The 23,799-nt window shown below is 34.1% G+C and overlaps 1 protein-coding gene across 31 annotated transcripts in view; it reads left to right on the top strand.

The window, feature by feature from the left end:
- Positions 1-23,799, top strand: part of LOC123268449 (ankyrin-2-like) — a 58,514-nt gene that overhangs the window by 29,201 nt on the left and 5,514 nt on the right. For 17 of the 31 annotated variants that reach the window (XM_044733535.1, XM_044733666.1, XM_044733622.1 and 14 more), the window contains 9 exons: positions 5-209; positions 557-571; positions 1,482-1,671; positions 1,774-2,240; positions 2,318-2,521; positions 4,046-4,284; positions 4,573-4,627; positions 5,437-5,667; positions 9,352-23,523. In XM_044733535.1, the coding sequence (XP_044589470.1) occupies positions 5-209; positions 557-571; positions 1,482-1,671; positions 1,774-2,240; positions 2,318-2,521; positions 4,046-4,284; positions 4,573-4,627; positions 5,437-5,667; positions 9,352-23,523 (15,778 nt within the window). Of the gene's footprint in view, positions 1-4; positions 210-556; positions 572-1,472; positions 1,672-1,773; positions 2,241-2,317; positions 2,522-4,045; positions 4,285-4,572; positions 4,628-5,436; positions 5,668-9,351; positions 23,524-23,799 lie in introns of all 31 variants that reach the window. The other 14 variants (XM_044733756.1, XM_044733553.1, XM_044733767.1 and 11 more) reach the window with 11 other exon arrangements.

Genomic DNA, 23,799 nt, shown 5'->3' with positions numbered 1-23,799 from the left:
GTAGGCTCATCCAATACCTGCGGAATTGGTGGCTAAGCTCTTGGGAAATCGAGTAGCAGTATCGCCCATCGTGACTGTTGAACCACGCCGTAGAAAATTCCATAAGCCCATTACATTGACCATACCCGTGCCACAAGCAGCCAACAAGGGCATGATTAATCAGTACTCTGGCGATGCACCAACTTTGAGGCTTCTGTGCAGCATAACTGGTAATATATTCTTGCGCGTAACAATGTAGGAGCAGTCACCAGCTTGACTGGGCGATCTCTTTCCATTAGTAAATAACACTTAATAGTATAATTTTCTTATAATTAATAATGGTTATTTAAAATTATTATATGAACTTACAGTTTATTTATTAACAGTAACATTATATATTGAATAATAATACTATAATTTATTTCTGGACTAGAGATTCGTAGGCCAAATGGTAACTGTACAATTTATAAAACAAAAAAGTTTTACAAATATGGAAAAAAAAAGTAACAAAAGTCGAGTACCATTGTTGTATACATTATCTTGTTGTGATTCATTGTTAATGCTTGCGTATTGTTAGGATTGAGTCATTTAGGTATGGATCATTAATTAAATGTAGATAAATTTTTTTTAACTATTTCTAGCTCATTGTGGATTGGTAAACTCAATAGTTTTTTTTCAGCACATAATTCGTTTGAATGATAATTGCTTAGATAATATGTATAAACATACATAGATGTATTTCACATCAAAAATTTACTCCCAGTGTTGTTATTATTTTTATCATTATTATAATTATTATTAATTGTCGTTTAATACATTTTATCCATATTTTATTATAATAATTGGTATTTAAAATTTGTTAATTTTAATTATAAAATATCAAAAATTTACAGCAAATGTATCTTTCTCCTCTTACTTTTTATATTTTACATTTGAAACAAATTTTTTGTAAAATGATACCTTTCATTAAATGAATTAATTTTTCAATTTTCATCTCTCGCGATTAAAATACACTTGCGATTTATTTCTTTATTTATATGTGATTCGGTTATATTTTGCCGCTTTTCAACTACCACTCACGCCCATTGCTTTATGAAAGGGTATAATTATTGGTTCATAATTATTTTTATTATTATAATTATTATTGTTATTATTTCGCAAGCATTATCATAAGTCGGTGACACTTTCATTATTATTATTATTATTATTATTCCTACTTTTTTACATCGATACCAAGCACATAACAATAAGGCACATACAACAAAACTGACTTTAAATACAGTATTCATTGAACAAAATATTAAATATAATTTTTATACTTGTTTTTTAAAGATAATTTTTTTTTTATTATATTTTTTTTTTTTCCACATAAACTGTATTTAATATCAGAAGATTTATAAATATATATCTCTATTACACGATTCACTATTTTAATCATTGCTGTAATTACATCACTGACATATTTTAATGATGTTATTGGACTTGGCATGTATGTCGTTCAGGGGGTCAGTCACGGGCGGTCTGGGAGGATGTAACCGGCTCTACGCCCCTAACTTTCGTCAAGGATTGTGTGTCTTTTACTACTACCGTATCCGCCAGATTTTGGCTCATGGACTGTAGGAATATTACCGAGGCTACGCGAATGGCCACCGAACTTTATACCCACGCAACACATGTACCTTTCATGGCCAAGTATGTCACTTAATTATATTTTTAATGTTTTTAGTTTTGTTTAGGTGACAAAAATATATTTTTCTTTATTAAATTAATTTCTTTTGCTTTGTTAATCTTTAGATTCGTCGTGTTTGCAAAACGAGTTGACCCACTGGAGGCGAGATTACGTGTCTTTTGTATGACAGATGATAAAGAAGACAAAACTTTGGAGCATCAGGAGCATTTTACAGAAGTAGCAAAAAGCCGTGATGTTGAAGTACTCGAGGGCAAAACTCAATACATGGAGTTTGCCGGTAACCTTGTACCCGTTATGAAGAGCGGTGAACAACTTCAGTTACCCTTCCGGGCGTTTAAGGAGAATCGCGTGCCTTTCACGGCAAGAGTAAAAGATCCAGATGCAGCGGACATGGTTGGTAGAATAATGTTTATGAGTGAACCAAAGGTGGCCAAGGGCGAACCACCACAATTACCAATATGTACGTTAAACATCTTGTTACCGGAAAAAATTTCACCTGAGACTGGACATTCTGAATTAGATTTACTTGAGTTATCCAAGAATTATAGCTTCTTACGTGATGGCGGTATAAGTAAGATTTATTTCATTCATCTTCGTAGATACCTATACAAATAATAATAATATTTTAATACAATTTTACTTTTGTAGGTCGTCCGGATACAATTCACAGAGCGACTATCCGTCTGACGGATATTGCGAATCTCCTTGATCGTGACTGGGAAAAATTAGCCGAAGAACTTAACGTATTGCCTGCTGATGTCGATTTAATTAAAGATGAATATCCGGGTAAACCAGCACTTCAAGCTGCTGCTATGTTTAAATTGTGGCAGGGCAATGGCAATAAAGTAACTGGTTAGTATAATCTCTAAATATATTAAATAAACACTATGATTGAAGATTAAATGTAGTTTTATATTATATAATATTAAGAAAAAAATTATTTTAAATTAAAGTATAGATAATTATGTTTTATGAAATAATGATTGAAGAAAAATTCATCTATTTATATACTTTTGACTGAAAAGATAACTGAATAAATAAATAAATAAATAAATAAATAAAAAAAAGTTATTAACCATCTGAATATTCGATAGATATTTCACTAATGATATTAATTTTAGGATTCAAGTTCAATTATTATTTTGTATTCAATAATTTTATTTTATCATTAATGAAAATTCGAAGTATTAAAATTATTAATGCAGAATAATGTTTAATCACAATAATTAGAGCGTAAAAATATATTCAAGTGTTACCAATATTTTGTAGTATTCAATAACCTTGACTTTTGAATATCATAAAAATCCGGTTACTCGTTGATAAAGCGCGAATGGTGATAATTGAGAAAATGAACTGATGAGTCGCAGATTGAAATAACGTTTCTGACGTAAGATTGTGTCCTTGTCACAATGTATTATTCAGCAAATAAAATTAAAAGATTTTTTAATTTAGTTTAATTTAACTTTTTTAATAATATCTCTTTGCTAACATCAAATTTTTTCCGTTTAAGCTGTTATAAACCGACTATTGAGAAAAAAAAATCTCCGACTACAATCATTAATTTATGAATATAAATAATTATGAAATTGTTGACTTGACAAATTGCAACAGAATATGATAGGTATTGCTTGAGTCAACTGTCTGGAATCTTTGTAGTCATTTAGTTTATGAACTCACCATGCGCATTATTATGCCTATGGCATAAACATGCTAGATAGGAGATGTTACAGCCGAACGCCTCGCTTCTCCCACTATTTTATGTCATGTTAATCACATTGCTAGAGTCTTAAGCACGCGAATTACATCATTATTATTATCATCATCAAAAGAAGAAACAACAAGTCATTAAGTACGTTGGCAGTAACTTCGTATTCGTCAGAAAGCGAAGGTGGTGCTATTATATTATTTTATAAAAGTACATAATTAATTTTAAAGAATATTCAATACCTAGTGCACTCACAGATAATTTAAAAAACTACTTAGTAAAATCGATCATATTATCAACGTAAATATTAGGATTATTGTTGAGAAATGTTTATAACTCTCTACCAAGCCTACGAGAATCCATCAATCTCGGGTTACACAAGTGAACTTCACTTGCTATTCAACAGAGCATTACCTTCACGAGTCCAAATAACTCAAGAACGAGGTTTGTTTTCAATCAAAAGATAATCTCAACGTGGTACTTGGAGAGTGAAATAAGATAAGAAAAGAAGAGTCGAATTGTGAGCGTCCGCGTGGTCTCAATTATTACACTTGAGTAGTTTTAATGAGAATTTAAATGAATGAAAGCATTTATGTGTACTTGAGTTAATTCTTATATTCTGGAAACAAAATATATTTTATTTTATTAGTATTTTTTGTTTATTTTAACAGGAAATACACTTGAGAAAGCACTGAATAAAATCGGCCGAGAGGACATCGTGAAAAAATGTATATTCAATGTTGAGCTTGTTACTGATGATGTTGAAAAAGCAGTAGCAAGAGTTAGATTGGATCAACCAGGTTTTGATTCACTCAAAGAAGAGTTGGGACCTTCAAGGGATTCATCACTTCGACGTGATGGAACACTTGCATCTCAGAAACATGATTTTGATGAACCTGATCGAATGAAAGTAAGTAGCATAACATTTTACTAAGTATTGATGAAATTTACTATTTTGTATATTAAAAAAATTACAATTTGATACAAGTTCAACTTTTTAGTAGTATATATTAATTTCATAAAATTCAGTTTCAAAGAATTTATCAATTTTACTTTGTGATAACATTTTAAAATAGTCCATTGTTCATTATTTACTTCCCACTATTGTTAAAGCTAATTTAAAATTACCTCATTCGCTTGGGAATATCGATAATTGTCTTCACTAATCAAGCGCTTTGTTGTGCTAATTCTTCTACAGGACTCCGAATCAGTTGAGGATTTGAGTAACTTAGGAAATGTGCAGCAAAAACACAGTAAGTATTTATTAAAATATTGAAATAATACTAATTTCATTTTTTTACAATTTATACAATTTTTTACAACAATCTTATTACGTTACAAATCACTGCTATTAATAATATTATTAGTATATGACACACGAATCTGTTACATGAAATCAACATTCAAAATGTTAATGAGAATAATAAAATATTAAATTTAATATCTTAAACGAGAGGAAGTGAACATATGATGTCACTTTTTTAATCAAGTTAGTGATCCATAATTCGTGCTATTGCCAGATCAGATTGACTACGATCAGAGGATAAGAGCGAGAAAGAGAAAATGCACTGAGTCACATTGAATGTTATATTCTATGTACACATTACTTGACACTTGCTTCTATTCACTTATTGTGCAGCGACGTGTTCTGCTCGAATTGCGTAGCAAAAATAATTTCAATTGTTTACTATTTTTAATCAAATTTTATTTATACTGATTGATTTGTATTGTGATAATGTGTGATGTAACGTGAGATCGGTTAGCCACTTTTTAAATTAATTAAATTAAATTAAATTAAATTAAATGGGAAATACAACATTTAAAGGTATATCTTTTAGTTGACCTTGACAACATTCCATCATCATGAATACTTACTTATTGGTACGGATTGAGTTCAAATTTTTCACGATCTATGTCTACATTCACACTTTATTCTCATGCTTACATTTATTATTATTACTTTAAATAAAAAATTTATTCAATTTAAAATTATGCTTATGCATCATTAATTATAGTTTTATTTATTAAATGTGAACACATTTTATTTTTATGCACTTCACAGCAAAACAGCAGCACATAACAATTACCAACGGCACTGTGTTCAATGGTACCTCAACCCCAATAAAAGATAAATACGCAAGTGAAGAAAAAGATCTTACCGACGATATGGCGGAATTTCTGGAACATAAGTATTACGTCACGGATACAATGACTAAAAAATCACGCGACGAAGTTGACGATGACAGAAAAAATCGACAGAGGGTTATTGAGGATGCTAATAGACTAGTAACTGGTGAGTAATATCCCATTTTTATAAGTAGCCAATAGGCAAAGAAAAATGTTTTTCCTCTTCAAATTTTTTAACTAAAAAAAAAATAAAATTAAAATAAAACAATAAATTACTAAATGGATTAAGGGATTATGCTTTATATTAAAAATGCTAGCAAGGTGAACGTGCTCAGTGGAATTCATTCTTCTTTAATAATATATCTATTTTCATTTTTTTATTCAAGTGTAGTTAGTTTTAAAAAGCATGAATGGCCACAGTGTTTAGGCCTAAGCTGAAAAAACTAATTTATTAATTGACTAAATAATAATCTAAATAGCATAACTATGCATCAAGCGTTTAATCGGACATACAAGATGAAAGATACTTGTTTTTTCGTGAAACTATGTCCATAATCATTTTGCTTAGCAGTTATTACGTTTTTCTTGAGCTTCAATGTTCTTGATGACCTCGAGACCTAATCATCATTCTTTATATTTTTATTTATTATTTGTATTCAATTGCGTATTTCTTTTTTTTTTTTTACATTTATCATTTATTTACACAATAACTTCACATACAGCGCACAAATAAATAATTAATAACTAAATTGAATTTAATCAATATTCAATAAAATAAAACCATCATCGTAAAAATCATTATTTATTTATTTCGTTTTGAATAAATTAAACAACAATAGTAAAATGCACCAGTCAATTTTTTATTAATATATATTGAAATTATTAATTTTTTAGGCTTTATGCAACTCGTCATTGTCATTATTAAATATGACTGGGCCAATTGCTTCGCCATTAAACGTTTTCTTTAATTTTAAATTTTCTATAAAGAAAAACTTACTAATTAATTTACATCAATTTATATTAGTATAAATACCTATATAGATTGGTATAAATTTCTCCTTTCTCTCTATTATTCTCTTTCTCCTTGTCGAATATTTTAATTTAATTTACAGCAGTGTTTTTAAGCGTGGCAAAGCCGCCAATAAAATAAATAGCTATTATTTTTTTATGTATTTAGCGTTGCATGAGCTGGCTGTTAGCACTTGGAGCAGTTGTCATTTGATTAATTGGAAAAAAAAATTTGAACATATTACGAATTATTTTTTTTCTATATTGTATTTACGTACTCTTTTTGAATTACTAATAGTTCAAGCGAACTGATGATTGTTTTTGTCGTCTCTCATATTAGTAAAATGGATACTGTATTGTCTTTGTTAACGACTGTTCTTGAATTATTTATTTTAACATGGTAATTTTAAGTAAATGAAAAAAAATTTTTAATTCCAGAATTTAATTTATTTTATTCTTAACATAAACGAGTTGATACTTAATAGCTATTATATTAGTTTTAAAGTATTTAAAGTAATTAACATACAGGTATTAATATAATTATCATTAATAACATTCTATTATGTGTATAGAATTACTAAAATGTATTTATTTTCATTATTCATTAATTCTAATTTATTGTAATAAATAATTTTCATAATAGATTCTACAGTATTCAAAAATTACTAAAAAGTAGTGACAATAAATAAAAGTACTCACTTATTTTTCCAATATTTTTTAAAACAAAATTCGATAGAACACAATAAATAAACATCAACGTAAGGTTGTATTTTACATTTAAGGGGTGAGATGCAGTCAAAGTCTTCAAAGAAAAGGGTATTTTTCATAACTTCCCTTTCTTTTTTTTGTTATAAGTTTATTTTATAAAACTGATTACACATAAATTTTACATTATGATCCAACTTGATTCCTACAAAATAAAAATAATAAAAATTAGGAAAACGGTTGACCCTGAAGGCCATCCCTGCAACTTCCCGCCAACTCTATATCTAAACGCTTGAAATTGCACTTATGACGTTTTTGAGCTCTTCGAGCTCATGCATACAATTTGAGTGTTATTTTGAGCTCTCTGAGCTCAAAAAATAGCTTTTGTATGCTTTTGAGCTCTTCGAACTCAAAAGTTTGATAAAACACTATTTTTTGAATTTTCAAATCGCAATAACTTTTGAATGAACCGATTTTCATGCGGATGGTAGCATTCGACGCAGTTTTTTAAGCTTCATAAGGAATCTTCAAGTTTAAATTGATAGAACGAAAAATTTCGGAGTAATTCCGAAAAAACACTTTTTTCGGTTTTCTTTCGTTCACGCTATCTCTCGAACGAATCAACCGATTTTGACCGGATTAGTGGTGATCGACATGGTTTTTCAAGCTCAAAGGCGGATTAGTTTTTGGAATTGATCGATGAAGCCGTTTAAAAGTTATTCCAAAAAAACTACTTTCAAAAAAAAATTTTTTCCGATTTTTTTTGAGATTTCTTAAAATTTCTCAAAATCTATCGGTCCGAATCGATTCAAATTTATAGGAAATCTAAGTTTGAGGGAACTCTTTAGAACGCCGTTTGGTAGATTCCGATCGGTTCAATTGTTCAAAAGTTATAAGCGATTCACATACACACACACACACACACACACACACACACACACACACACACACACACACACACACACACACACACCACTAGTGACAACCTCGCGGGGATAGTCAGGGAAGCTTCCTGTGACCTTCAAACGTCGAGATCTGATGAAAACTCGATTTTTGCAAAACGGGGTGAAAACAATAACTTCCCGATTTTTGAAAATCTTTGATTTTCTTAGCAGGAAGTTAAAAAATATTAATGATTTTTTTTTATCGGTGAAAATTGGGTCCTCAATTAATTCCAAGTATATTCATGATTATTGATAATGTTCGTTTACCTTCATTGAATATACAGACAGTAACATATACAGCCATTTCTGCAATCGTATTGCTACTAAACACTGTTTTGGGCTTATTTTTCTCACAAGCTGATTGAAGCTTCCATTATTATTTTGATTAAAGCCACTGATTCACCTATAGAGTAAATTTCCATTACTTAGATCTTCGCTAATTTGTTTTATGTCATCCATAACGATTGGAGTTAGAGGGCGATAATTTTACTTGTAAGAATCGAGTTCCCCATTAGCTTCAGCGCGTTGATACTAACACCAAGAATAGGGGACTGACTGACCTCTTCAGTAGTTATAGGATATCTCGAAAACTATTCATCAAATTACAAAAAACGCTAAAAAAATCAAATTGTTTTTTTTTTTTTTTTTTTTTTTTTTTTCAAATTATGACTGCGTCTGATCCCTTAATTATGTAAAAAATCCAAAATACTAAAGTAGAACAATGATTATATCCTGTCATAAAATTATCTTCCTACATTAACCAAATGTGAATTTATTTCATAGTAAATTGAGCAAATGTAGGATGATGGAAATTTTAGTCACCTATTAACATATGAATCAGAAAGTTGAAGTGTTTATATGTTTTAAATAAAGGAAAAATTTAAAAAGATACCTGCTCCATAGCACAAACACTTACGCACATAAACCACATAAAAAGTTGTTTAATTTCACGTTTTTGTCGTAATTAATAGTTAATGACGTAAAATATGTAGTATTTATGAAAATAATATAAATAAGTAAATGAAATATTCGGCTAACGTAGCTTTAACTAAACAATAATGACAAATAATACAGTAACAATTGCGTAAAACTTAAAACAAAATAAGAAAAATCTAAAACAAAATAACTGAAAATTGTCTATAATGTTTCTTACGTTTTTAGATATGCCTAAAATGTTGTAACTTAATTAACAGGTGTTATACAAGACGCTGAGAAAGAGAAGGAGAAATTAATGATGGAGGGGTTGTCGGGGGTTTATCGAGAAGGGGGTAAAGAGGCAGGAGGTGCAATAGACGTTAGTGATGGTGATAAATTAGTTTATGATGTTGAAGGTATTATAGTTAAAGAGGCAGTAACTCGCGGGGAAGAATCTGTCGAGCCGGTCATTACAAAAAAAATAAAACCAAACATGATTGATGATGATTCTAGTGGTAAGGGTAAAATTATTTCAAAAACTATTGTAACAACAAGTACGGGTGATCCAGGTTCTGGATCATTTACAAAAACTACAACAGTGCGTGAAATATCTCCCGGACAGTCATCTTTCTTTGGTGTTAATGATCCTATTATTGGAGTAAATGTGACGCAACCAACAGAAGAATCAAGTAAAGTTGTCGTAACGAAAACAACTATTACAACTGGACCCATTACTGAGGAGAAAATTGTTACTACAAAAGTAACAACTACTATACCGGAAGCGCAGACGATTGCGTTTGACACAAACGTTCCAATCGATCGCGCAACGGAACAAGCCAAAAGCATCTCCAGAGTCATTGTTGACTCTGTTTCGATGCCGGCTGATAATATAAGCACGAGCGAAAAAGAAAAATTTTCTAAAGAAGATAAAGAAGTTGCTGAAAAATCAACAAAAAAAACAAATAAAGTCATACCGGCTAATAAAGAAGATAAGACTGATAAAAAAACGAAAAAGATTAATGAAAATTCAAGAAAATCAGTATATGACGATGTTTATAATCAACCGGATGATACTAAAGAAGAAAGCAAGAAAAAAGAAAAAGGTGGTATATTTTCTGGTATCTTTAAGGGGCCAAAATTGAAGAAAGGAAAATCGAAAGATTCTCAAGATCCTTCTTTTGATAGTGGCGATGAATCAATAAAAGTAGCAACTCAAGAATTTTTAGAGGATACCAGAAAAATTGCTGAACCAATCAAAGAATCACCATCTTATCCTGCTTTTGATCCTGATACATATATAGCTATTTGCCCTCAAAAACTACCGGAAAATGAACCAAATCGTGATCCGATTTGGGCAACTGCAGATTTTTTGTATGATTCAAGAAGAAGCGCTGAAGCCTTTGTTCCTGAATATCTAATACCTGAAAAACCCGAGTTAAAGAAATTGGATACTGAAAAATCTTCAGATAAGGAAAAAGAAAATAAAGAAATTCCAACAGAGTTGAAAGATAGCAAAGAAAAACACGGATTTTTCACGAATCTTTTTAAAACTTCTAAAAAAGTTGAGAGTGATGTAGAATCTGACAATGAAAATGCTAAAAAATCTTTTGAACCTATTGAAGAAAAAGCAAAGAAAGATATTAAAAATCTCAAAGAAAAAATCGATGATGATATTAAAGAGTCTGTCAATAGTTTAGAGAACAAATCCAAAGATGATGTTGACTCAATACTACGACGAGATAAAAAAATTGATGATGACATTGATAGGATGAAACAAAGTATTCATGATACTGGCGAATCTATTGACATTGACTTGAAACGTTTGAGCGGAGAAATCAAAACGCTAAACGATAAAATCGAAAATTCAGAAGAAACAATTCAAAAAGAGACTAAACAAGTTGAAAGTGACATTAAAGCAAACATTGATGATCTTGATGAAATAAAGGAAAAGTCAGGTGGCTTCTTCGGTATTTTCCGTAGTCCAAAATCAAAAGACAAAAGACGAAGTAGATCAAAAGATAAAGATACAAAAGATATGTCATTTGATAGTGGTGATGAAGAATTAAGAATCGTTACTAAGACTTTTTTGGATGATACAAAAAAAGTTGCCGACAAATTAGCTCAAGACGATGGTTCAAAAATCATTTCCGAGACTCAAATGGAGAAAATTGAAAAATTCGTTTCCGTCACAGAAGATTCAGATGTACCAATTGACAAATTAAAAAGCACATCTTATGATATCAAAGCATCTCCTACTAAAACTTCAACTGTCCTTACAGCAGCTACTGGTGTTATTGCAAGACCTGATGATGATACTAAAAATAGTGATGGACACACTCAAAAAGTTTCAGAAATGAATCAAACTGTATTCACAAAAAATCCAAGTACAGAAAAATTAGAAAAGGCTGAGAAAAGAATGTCAGGAGATTTTGAAGAGTCTGCTGATGAAGGAAAACAAAAGGGAACTAGTTTCTTTAGTATGTTTAAAAGTCCAAAAGTAAAGAATAAAAAAAGTCGATCAAGAGATCGAAGTAGTTCCAAAGAACCTTCGTTTGATAGTGGAGATGAAGAACTGAGACATGCAACATCGAAATTTTTAGAAGATACAAAAAAATCAGCTGACTATATTGGTGAATCTGACCTTACAAGAAGGAAGTCTCTCAAAGATAGTGTCAAAACTGATACTAAGTCTACAGCTGCTGAAGTGTTAGATGTCCCGATTCTTTCACCTGTATCTGATTCTTCAGATTCAAAAAAAGATTCGGATAAAGGTGGAATATTTGGTATATTTAAAAGTCCTAAAAGTACTTTGAAAAGAAGAAGTAAATCAAGAGAAAAAAGTTCATCTACTGACGTATCTTTTGATAGTGGAGATGAGGAAATAAAAATTGCAACATTAAAATTTTTAGATGATACCAGAAGTATATCCGCTATTATGGAAGAGTATCCCTACCCTTCAGCTCCAATGAGTCAAAGTGAAGAAGAAAAAAAAGAAATTATCGCATATAAAGATGGAAACATACAAGAAGAAGATAAAGATGAATGTAAAGATGAAAAAGATATCGATAAAAGTAACTATTTAACAAAAATTGACAAGAGCGTTAAACAGAGCGTCGACATAGTAATTGACGAAGTGAAAGAATTTGGAGATGAAGTGAAAGAACAGGTTCCAGAAGAAGATAAAAAAACTGATATTGTTTCCAAGAAAGTTTCTAAAGATATCAAAAGTAAGGTAGCAGGAAAAATAACAGAAGGTAAAGACAAATTAGCTAAAGATATGAAAGCAGTAAAGAGTAAGATTAAAGACGTTAAACCAAAAATTAAAACTGATACAGCTAGCAGAGGTAAGCCATTGGAAGATAAAATGAAAACAATTAAAACAGTAACTGTAAAAAATACTAACAAAAATGCTAAAGCAGTCTCTGTAGAAAACATAGAGGAAAAAGCTCAAAAAGAGTCTAAAAAAACTGGAGAAACAGGCTTCGTATCTGATATGATTAAAGGAGCTAAACATGCAGTTGATGGAGTAACTAAAGACGTCAAAGAATTCTGGGATGAAACAGGAGAAGATGTGAAGCTGAACAAAGAGCAACCTGAAAATGTTGCCGAAAAAAGTTCGAACGAAAATAAAGACATTCAAACAAAAATCACCCCTAATCCTTCCACTGGAAAAGATAAAATTACAGCAAAAATATCGAAGACAGCGAAAGTTATTCCTGATGATTCTGGAGCTGTGAAAAATCAAACGAATAGGAAGTCTAGTGGAAAAAGTACTGTAGTAGAAACAGTTAAGACCACTCAAGAAAGACCTACAAAAATGGGTAAAAACGCGATTAAAAAGGTCAGTGATAGTGCTAAAAAACCGAAAAAAACCAATGGAAAAGTAAATAACGAAAATGGTAGAGTCGAAAAGGATAAAGTTACAGAAACTGTAATAGCTATGGCTGATTCTATGGAAAAAACAGAAGGTGCAGCAGAGGAGGGAAATAGAGAAAAAGCAAAGACAGCTCAAGAAAAAGAAGGAGTTTTTTCAGCTTTGGTTCATGAAGTAGAACGACCATCAATAAATACTGTCGGGAATGTTCAAGAATTTTTAGATAATACGAAACAGGAAGCTGCGATAGAAAAAGAGCAGGTTGAAAAAGCTGTCAAAAAAAACGAAAAAATCGAAGACAAAATAGGTAATATAGTAATTCCAAAGACGAAACATACTGTAAAAGCGACTGATAGTGTAGAGAAAATAAAAGGTACAGCAAAAGATCAACATATTACTGAAAAGAGACCTGAAATGAAAAAAAAAGAAGACACAAAACTCGTTGGAAAAAAAGTCAGGGATACGGCTAAAACTACTGCTGATAGTATCGCGGTAACTGAAGGTAAAACAGAGAAAGAAGCTAGAAAAGTTAAAGACAAAGGTAAAGGATTTTTCTCTGGTATATTCAAAGGAGTCAAACATGCAGCGGATGAAGTCGCTGAAGATGTTAAAGAATTCGTTGAAGAGACAAAGAAAGAAGCTGAAGAAGAAGAAAAGAAAGCGAAACATGCGGTTAGTGAATTTGTAAATGAGAGAAAAGAAAAGGCTGCTAAACAGATTGCTGCAGAGAAAGAAGCTGTTTCTGAGGCTGCTGAAGCTACTAATGAAGCAATATCTAAGGCTAAAGATAAAACATCACAAGCTGTCAAAGAAACCACCGAAAAAGTTGACGATGGTGTTAAAAAAATTAGTGAAAACGTTAAAGATGTAGCAAAAAAAACTAAAGACAAGGTTGACGCTGAGAAGGAATCTTTGTCCGACGCTGTTAAAACAGTAGAAGACAAAGTAGCCGCAACCACAGTTGAAACCTCTAACGCTTTGAAAGAAACGAATGATGCAGTTGCAAAAGAAATTAAAGCAGACTCACAACTCATCAAGGAGAAAATAAGCGGTGCAGCTGAAACGGTTGTAGACAGTGCAGCATCAAACAAGGACAAAGTGGAGAAAGAAGCTAAGAAAACTAAAGACAAAGGCAAAGGATTTTTCTCCGGCATATTAAAAGGTGTCAAACATGCAGCGGACGAAGCCACTGAAGATGTTAAAGAATTCGTTGACGAGACAAAGAAGAAAGCTGAAGAAGAAGAAGAGAAGGCGAAACATGCTGTTAGTGACCCTGTAAATGAAAGCAAAGAAAAGGTTGCTGAAAAGATTACTGCCGGGAAAGAAGCTGTGTCTGAAGCTGCGAAAACTACCGGAGAAGTAATATCTGAAGCTAAAGACAAAACATCCCAAGCTGTCAAAGACACTACTAAAAATGTGGCAGAAATAGTTGAAGATGTAGCAAAAAGAGGTCACGACACAGTTGTCGCAGGAAAAGAAACTTTGTCTGACGTTGTTAAAACAGTAGAAGACAAAGTAGCCGTATCCACAGTTGAAACCTCTAACGCTTTGGAAGAAACGAAAGATGCAGTTGCAAAAGAAATTAAAGCAGACTCACAACTCATTGAAGAGAAAATAAGCGGTGCAGTTGAAACGGTTGTAGACAGTACATCATCAACCAAGGACAAAGCAGAGAAAGAAGCTAAAAAAGCTAAAGACAAAGGTAAAGGATTTTTCTCTGGTATATTCAAAGGAGTTAAGCATGCAGCGGACGAAGTCGCTGAAGATGTTAAAGAATTCGTTGACGAGACGAAGAAGAAAGCTGAAGAAGAAGAAGAGAAGGCGAAACATGCTGTTAGTGAACTTGCAAATGACAGCAAAGAAAAGGCTGCTGAAAAGATTACTGCGGGGAAAGAATCTGTGTCTGAAGCTGCGAAAACTACCGAAGAAGTAATATCTGAAGCTAAAGACAAAACATTCCAAGCTGTCAAAGACACTACTAAAAATGTGGCAGAAAAAGTTGAAGATGTAGCAAAAAGAGGTCACGACACAGTTGTCGCAGGAAAAGAAACTTTGACTGACGTTGTTAAAACAGTAGAAGACAAAGTAGTCGCAACCACAGTTGAAACCTCCAACGCTTTGAAAGAAACGGAACATGCAGTTGCAAAAGAAATTAAAGCAGACTCACAACTCATCAAGGAGAAAATAAGCGGTGCAACTGAAACGGTTGTAGACAGTGCAGCATCAACGAAGGACAAAGCTGAGAAAGAAGCTAAGAAAGCTAAAGAAAAAGGCAAAGGATTTTTCTCCGGTATATTCAAAGGAGTCAAACATGCAGCAGACGAAGTCGCTGAAGATGTTAAAGAATTTGTCGAAGACACAAAGAAGGAAGCCGAAGAAGAGGAAGAAAAGGCGAAACACGCGATTAGTGAATTTGTAAATGACAGCAATGAAAAAGCGGCTGAAAAGATTACTGCAGGGAAAGAAGCTGTGTCTGCAGCTGCAAAAACTTCCGGAGAAGTAATATCTGAAGCTAAAGACAAAACATCCCAAGCTGTCAAAGACACTACTAAAAATGTGGCCGACAACGTTGAGGATGTAGCAAAAAAAGGTCACGACACAGTTGTCGCAGGAAAAGAAACTTTTTCTGACGTTGTTAAAACAGTAGAAGACAAAGTAGCCGTATCTACAGTTGAAACCTCTAACGCTTTGGAAGAAACGAAAGATGCAGTTGCAAAAGAAATTAAAGCAGACTCACAACTCATTGAAGAGAAAATAAGCGGTGCAGTTGAAACGGTTGTAGACAGTACATCATCAACCAAGGACAAAGCAGAGAAAGAAGCTAAAAAAGCTAAAGACAAAGGTAAAGGATTTTTCTCCGGTATATTTAAAGGAGTCAAACATGCAGCAGACGAAGTCGCTGAAGATGTTAAAGAATTCGTTGACGAGACGAAGAAGAAAGCTGAAAAAGAAGAAGAGAAGGCGAAACATGCTGTTAGTGAACTTGCAAATGACAGCAAAGAAAAGGCTGCTGAAAAGATTACTGCCGGGAAAGAATCTGTGTCTGAAGCTGCAAAAACTACCGGTGAAGTAATATCGGAAACTAAAGACAAAACATCCCAAGCTGTCAAAGACACTACTAAAAATGTGGCCGACCACGTGGAAGATGTAGCAAAAAGAGGTCACGACAAAGTTGTCGCAGGAAAAGAAACTTTGTCTGACGCTGTTAAAATAGTAGAAGACAAAGTAGCCGTAACTGCAGTTAAAACCTCTGACGCTTTGAAAGGAACAAAAGATGCAGTTGGAAAAGAAATTAAAGCAGATTCACAACTCATCAAGGAGAAAATGAGCGGTGCAGCTGAAATGATTGTAGACAGTGCAGTATCAACCAAGGACAAAGCAGAGAAAGAAGCTAAAAAAGCTAAAGACAAAGGCAAAGGATTTTTCTCCGGTATATTTAAAGGAGTCAAACATGCCGCGGACAAAGTCGCTGAAGATGTTAATGAATTCGTTGACGAGACAAAGGAAGAAGCCGAAGAAGAGGAAGAAAAGGCAAAACATGCGATTAGTGAATTTTTAAATGAGAGCAATGAAAAAGCGGCTGGAAAGATTGCTAAAGGGGAAGAAGTTTTGTTTAAAGCTGCTAAAGCTTCTGGTGAAGCAATATCTAAGGTTAAAGATGAAACATCACAAGCTGTCAAAGACACCACCAAAAAAGTTGACGATGGCGTTAAAAAAGTTGCCGAAAACGTTGAAGATGTAGCAAAAAGAGGTCATGACACAGTGGTCGCAGGAAAAGAATCTTTGTCTGACGCTGTACAAACAGTGGATGACAAAGTAGCCGCAACCACAGTTGAAACTTCTGACGCTTCGAGAGGAACAAAGGATGCAGTTGCAAAAGAAATCAGAGAAGACTCACAACTCATCAAAGAGAAAATAAGCGGTGCAGCTGAAACGGTTGTAGACAGTGCAGCATCAACCAAGGACAAAGCAGAGAAAGAAGCTAAGAAAGCTAAAGACAAAAGTAAAGGATTTTTCTCCGGTATATTTAAGGGAGTCAAACATGCCGCTGACGAAGTCGCTGAAGATGTTAAAGAATTCGTTGAAGAGACAAAGAAGGAAGCCAAAGAAGAGGAAGAGAAGGCAAAATATGCCGTTAGTGAACTTGTGAACGACACCAACGAAAAAGCGGCTAATAAGATTGCTACAGGAAAAGAAGCTGTGTTGAAAGCTGCTAAAGCTACTGATGGAGTTATATCTGAGGCTAAAGGCAAAACATTCGAAGCTGTCAAAGACATCACTAAAACAGTTGCGGAAAACGTTGAAGATGTAGCAAAAACAGTGCACGACAAAGTTGTCGCGGAAAAAGAATCTTTGTCTGACGGTGTAAAAACAGTAAAAGACAAAGTAGCCGCAACTGCAGTTGGAACTTCTGACGCTTCAGAAGGAACAAAAGATGCAATCGCAAAAGAAATCAAAGCAGACTCACAAATCATTAAAGCCAAAATAAGCGGAGCAGCTGAAACGGTTGTAGATAATGCAACATTAACCAAGGATGACAGAGAGACAGAAACTAAGGAAGCTAAAGACAAAGGTAAAGGATTTTTCTCCGGTATATTTAAAGGAGTCAAACATGCCGCGGATGAAGTCGTTGAAGATGTTAAAGAATTCGTTGACGAGACAAAGAAGGAAGCTGAAGAAGAAGAAGAGAACGCGAAACATGCTGTTAGTAAACTTTTAAATGACAGCAAAGAAAAAGCTGCTGAAAAGATTGCTGTAGAAAAAGAAGCTGTTTCTAAAACTGCTCAAGCTACTAATAAACCAATATCTGAGGTTAAAGATAAAACATCACAAGCTGTCAAAGACACTACTAAAAATGTGGCCGAAAACGTTGAAGATGTAGCGAAAAAGGCTCACGACAAAGTTGTTGCTGGAAAAGAAACTGTTTCTGATGCTGTAAAAACAGTGGAAGGCAAAGTAGCTGCAACGGCAGTTGAAACTTCTGAGGCTCTGAAAGGTACAAAAGATGCAGTTACAGAAGAAATTAAAGCAGACTCACAAGTCATTAAAGAGAAAATCAGCGGTGCAGCTGAAACGGTTGTAGACAGTGCATCATCAACCAAGGACAAAGCAGAGAAAGAAGCTAAAAAAGCTAAAGACAAAGGTAAAGGATTTTTCTCCGGTATATTTAAAGGAGTCAAACATGCCGCGGATGAAGTCGTTGAAGATGTTAAAGAATTTGTTGACGAGACAAAGAAGGAAGCTGAAGAAGAAGAAGAGAACGCGAAACATGCTGTTAGTGAACTTGTAAATGACAGCAAAGAAAAAGCTGCTGAAAAGATTGCTGCAGGAAAAGAAGCTGTTTCTGAAACTGCTAAAGCTACTAGTATAGCAATATCTGAGGTTAAAGATAAAACATCACAAGCTGTCAAAGACACTACCAAAAATGTGGCCGAAAACGTTGAAGATGTAGCGAAAAAGGCTCACGACAAAGTTGTTGCTGGAAAAGAAACTGTTTCTGATGCTGTAAAAACAGTGAAAGGCAAAGTAGCTGCAACGGCAGTTGAAACTTCTGAGGCTTTGAAAGGTACAAAAGATGCAGTTACAGAAGAAATTAAACCAGACTCACAAGTCATTAAAGAGAAAATAAGCGGTGCAGCTGAAACGGTTGTAGACAATGCATCATCAACCAAGGACAAAGCAGAGAAAGAAGCTAAAAAAGCTAAAGACAAAGGTAAAGGATTTTTCTCAGGTATATTTAAAGGAGTCAAACATGCCGCGGATGAAGTCGTTGAAGATGTTAAAGAATTTGTTGACGAGACAAAGAAGGAAGCTGAAGAAGAAGAAGAGAACGCGAAACATGCTGTTAGTGAACTTGTAAATGACAGCAAAGAAAAAGCTGCTGAAAAGATTGCTGCAGGAAAAGAAGCTGTTTCTGAAACTGCTAAAGCTACTAGTATAGCAATATCTGAGGTTAAAGATAAAACATCACAAGCTGTCAAAGACACTACTAAAAATGTGGCCGAAAACGTTGAAGATGTAGCGAAAAAGGCTCACGACAAAGTTGTTGCTGGAAAAGAAACTGTTTCTGATGCTGTAAAAACAGTGAAAGGCAAAGTAGCTGCAACGGCAGTTGAAACTTCTGAGGCTTTGAAAGGTACAAAAGATGCAGTTACAGAAGAAATTAAACCAGACTCACAAGTCATTAAAGAGAAAATAAGCGGTGCAGCTGAAACGGTTGTAGACAATGCATCATCAACCAAGGACAAAGCAGAGAAAGAAGCTAAAAAAGCTAAAGACAAAGGTAAAGGATTTTTCTCAGGTATATTTAAAGGAGTCAAACATGCCGCGGATGAAGTCGTTGAAGATGTTAAAGAATTTGTTGACGAGACAAAGAAGGAAGCTGAAGAAGAAGAAGAGAACGCGAAACATGCTGTTAGTGAACTTGTAAATGACAGCAAAGAAAAAGCTGCTGAAAAGATTGCTGCAGGAAAAGAAGCTGTTTCTGAAACTGCTAAAGCTACTAGTATAGCAATATCTGAGGTTAAAGATAAAACATCACAAGCTGTCAAAGACACTACTAAAAATGTGGCCGAAAACGTTGAAGATGTAGCGAAAAAGGCTCACGACAAAGTTGTTGCTGGAAAAGAAACTGTTTCTGACGCTGTTAAAACAGTGGAAGTCAAAGTAGCTGCAACGGCAGTTGAAACTTCTGAGGCTTTGAAAGGTACAAAAGATGCAGTTGCAGAAGAAATTAAAGCAGACTCACAAGTCATTAAAGAGAAAATAAGCGGTGCAGCTGAAACGGTTGTAGACAGTACATCATCAACCAAGGACAAAGCAGAGATAGAAGCTAAAAAAGCTAAAGACAAAGGTAAAGGATTTTTCTCCGGTATATTTAAAGGAGTCAAACATGCCGCGGATGAAGTCGTTGAAGATGTTAAAGAATTTGTTGACGAGACAAAGAAGGAAGCTGAAGAAGAAGAAGAGAACGCGAAACATGCTGTTAGTGAACTTGTAAATGACAGTAAAGAAAAGGTTACTGAAAAGATTACTGCCGGGAAAGAAGCTGTTTCTGAAACTGCTAAAGCTACTAGTATAGCAATATCTGAGGTTAAAGATAAAACATCACAAGCTGTCAAAGACACTACTAAAAATGTGGCCGAAAACGTTGAAGATGTAGCGAAAAAGGCTCACGACAAAGTTGTTGCTGGAAAAGAAACTGTTTCTGACGCTGTTAAAACAGTGGAAGTCAAAGTAGCTGCAACGGCAGTTGAAACTTCTGAGGCTTTGAAAGGTACAAAAGATGCAGTTGCAGAAGAAATTAAAGCAGACTCACAAGTCATTAAAGAGAAAATAAGCGGTGCAGCTGAAACGGTTGTAGACAGTACATCATCAACCAAGGACAAAGCAGAGAAAGAAGCTAAAAAAGCTAAAGACAAAGGTAAAGGATTTTTCTCCGGTATATTTAAAGGAGTCAAACATGCCGCGGATGAAGTCATTGAAGATGTTAAAGAATTTGTTGACGAGACAAAGAAGGAAGCTGAAGAAGAAGAAGAGAACGCGAAACATGCTGTTAGTGAATTTGTAAATGACAGCAACGAAAAAGCTGGTGAAAAGATTGCTGCAGGAAAAGAAGCTGTTTCTGAAATTGCTAAAGCTACTAGTATAGCAATATCTGAGGTTAACGATAAAACATCACAAGCTGTCAAAGACACTACTAAAAATATGGCCGGAAACGTCAAAGATGTAGCAAAAAAGGCTCACGACAAAGTTGTTGCTGGAAAAGAAACTGTTTCTGACGCTGTAAAAACAGTGGAAGTTAAAGTAGCTGCAACGGCAGTTGAAACTTTTGAGGCTTTGAAAGGTACAAAAGATGCAGTTGCAGGAGAAATTAAAGCAGACTCACAAGTCATTAAAGAGAAAATAAGCGGTGCAGCTGAAACGGTTGTAGACAGTACATCATCAACCAAGGACAAAGCAGAAAAAGAAGCTAAAAAAGCTAAAGACAAAGGTAAAGGATTATTCTCTGGTATATTCAAAGGAGTTAAACATGCAGCGGACGAAGTCGCTGAAGATGTTAAAGAATTCGTTGAAGAGACAAAGAAGGAAGCTGAAGAAGAAGAAGAGAAGGCGAAACATGCTGTTAGTGAACTCATAAATGACAGTAAAGAAAAGGTTACTGAAAAGATTACTGCCGGGAAAGAAGCTGTGTCTGAAGCTGCTAAAGCTACCGGTGAAGTAATATCTGAAGCGAAAGACAAAACATTCCAAGCTGTCAAAGACACCACAAAAAAAGTTGACGATGGCGTTAAAAAAATTACCGAAAACGTTGAAAATAAAGAGAAATCCACTCACGTCAAAGTTGTCGCTGAAACAGAATCTTTGTCTGACGCTGTAAAAACAGTCGAAGACAAAGCAGCCGCAACCGCAGTTGAAACTTTTGACGCTTTGAAAGGAACAAAAGATGCAGTTGCAAATGAAATCAAAGCAGACTCACAAGTCATTAAAGAGAAAATAAGCGGTGCAGCTGAAACGGTTGTAGACAGTGCATCATCAACCAAGGACAAAGCAGAGAAAGAAGCTAAAAAAGCTAAAGACAAAGGTAAAGGATTTTTCTCTGGTATATTCAAAGGAGTTAAGCATGCAGCGGACGAAGTCGCTGAAGATGTTAAAGAATTCGTTGAAGAGACAAAGAAAGAAGCTGAAGAAGAAGAAGAGAAGGCAAAACATCCTGTTGGTGAACTTGTGCATGACAGCAAAGGAAAGGCTGCTGAAAAGATTTCTGCAAGAAAAGAAGCTGTGTCCGAAGCTTTTAAAGTTACTGGTGATGCAATATTGGATGTAAAGGACAAATCATCACAAGCTGTATCGGATATTACTCAAAATTTCGAAGCTGATGTCGAGAAAGTTACATCTGAAGAAGATAAAACCAGTGGTATGTTTTTCGGAATTCTAAAAGGTAACAAGCATGGTTCAAACGATAAGCATAGTGACGTTAACGACTTTTTGAGAGACGCTCAACAGGAAGCTACGGAAGAGAAATCCCGTGCTCATCAAGTCGCTGTAGATCTTGCTAATAGCGTTAAAGGTGACATTCATAGTACGCGAGATGTATCATCAAAAGCAACTAAAGATGCAGTTAATTCTGATCCTTCCGTAAAAATTATCGATGAAAAAACCGTAATTGGTACTGAAAAGAATATAACGGCAGCTGCGAAAACAGCTCATGAAATCGTCGACGATGTACAAATTAAAGCAGAAACTTTAAATAAAAAAATTAAAGATAATACTCAGATCGTTAGCGATAACCTTATAGGAACGATGGAAACAGCAATCATATCTGCTGAAGTAACTAACAATAAAGCTGAAAAAGATGCTAAGAAAGTTAAAGACAAAAATGGTGGTATGTTCTTTGGTATTTTAAAAAGTCCGAAGCATACTACTGACCCGGAAAAAGAATTACGATCACATCGAGGACAACAAAACCAAGAGATTAAAGATTTTGCTGGCAAAGCCACCGAAGAATTAGATCGTAACACAATGGAAGAAATTGAAATTATAAAGAAATCAACTATCGAACCGTCAGACGAAGATTCCGATGATGTTGGAAAAGGCGCTAAAAAAACTAAAAATAAAAGTGTGGGTTTTTTTTCGGGAATAATTAAAGGTGCGAAACATGTGGTGGACGAAGTAACAGGAGAAGTCAAAGAATTCTGGGATGAAACAAAAGAAGAAGAAGAAAAAGCAGAATATGCTCGACGTGAAGCTAAAGAGTCAGAAAAGCCCGCTAAATTAATGAGTACTAAATCTGGGGATGATCTTGACGATGAAGAAAATATGAGGCATCAAATGTATTTAAACCTGGAACAAACCCTACATGATAACGCAGATACTTCACTTTACCATCCAAAATCTCCAACAAAAGTGACATTGCTTTTAGATAAGAGTGGTTCTGACAGTGAGTCTGTATCTGAATTGGATTCAGCTCACAGTACTATAGACCATGAAACATCTCCGAAGAAATCTTCAAGCAAAGGAAAATCAAAGGGGGTTATTTCAAATATTGTAAAAAGTGCAAAGAATGTATCACACAAAATAACTAAAGAAGTTGATCACGTTACTGATAATATTAAAGACGCAACAGAAAAGTTCTGGGAGGATACTAAAATTGATTCAAAAGATTCGCATTTATCTGGCAGTTACGACGTTTCTTCTCCGCTCCGCGAGACCGATTCTAAATCAGTTAAAGCGACAGATTTAGAAGATAAGTTAGAATCGTTTAGTTCATTAGAATTAGCTAGAGAAACAATTCCAAAGGATCATTCAGATATGAGAATAAAGTCTGTCTTGTGCATTCCACAAAAAACTACTAGTACAACAAGAGAAGTAGTTAAAGAAGTTAGGGTAGTTAGAATTGAGGAAAAAACATCGTCCACAGAAAGACTTGATGTATATGATGAAGACTTAGTTAAATTAGGGCACCTCGAGCCTCGCGCAGTGCAATCCGTCACCACAGTCGTAACAAAGTCTGTGCGGACGGCAGCGGCGACCCCGCCACCCAGCCCCGACGAGCTCGGTGACAGTAGCATTAAAGGTATCTTAAAACAATGATTGATTGTATTATATATATTTGATAAAGATATATATTATACATATATTATATTACATACCCAGCTGTGTGTAACATAAAAAACCTAATTTCCGTTAAACTTTTTTTTTGATGCTTTTATTTATTATTTAACTCATTAAGATTGATTTTTTTATAAATTTTATAACTATTTCATTTCTACCATAATGAGTTGGGTAGAAAAGGCAATTATTAATGATTGTCTGGCAAAAGAAAAAAAAAATTCATCATTCATCGTAATCC

The sequence above is a fragment of the Cotesia glomerata genome, linkage group LG1 (assembly GCF_020080835.1).
Source record: "Cotesia glomerata isolate CgM1 linkage group LG1, MPM_Cglom_v2.3, whole genome shotgun sequence".
Classification (NCBI taxonomy): Eukaryota; Metazoa; Arthropoda; class Insecta; order Hymenoptera; family Braconidae; genus Cotesia; species Cotesia glomerata.
This window is presented reverse-complemented; position numbering and strand designations above follow the sequence as displayed.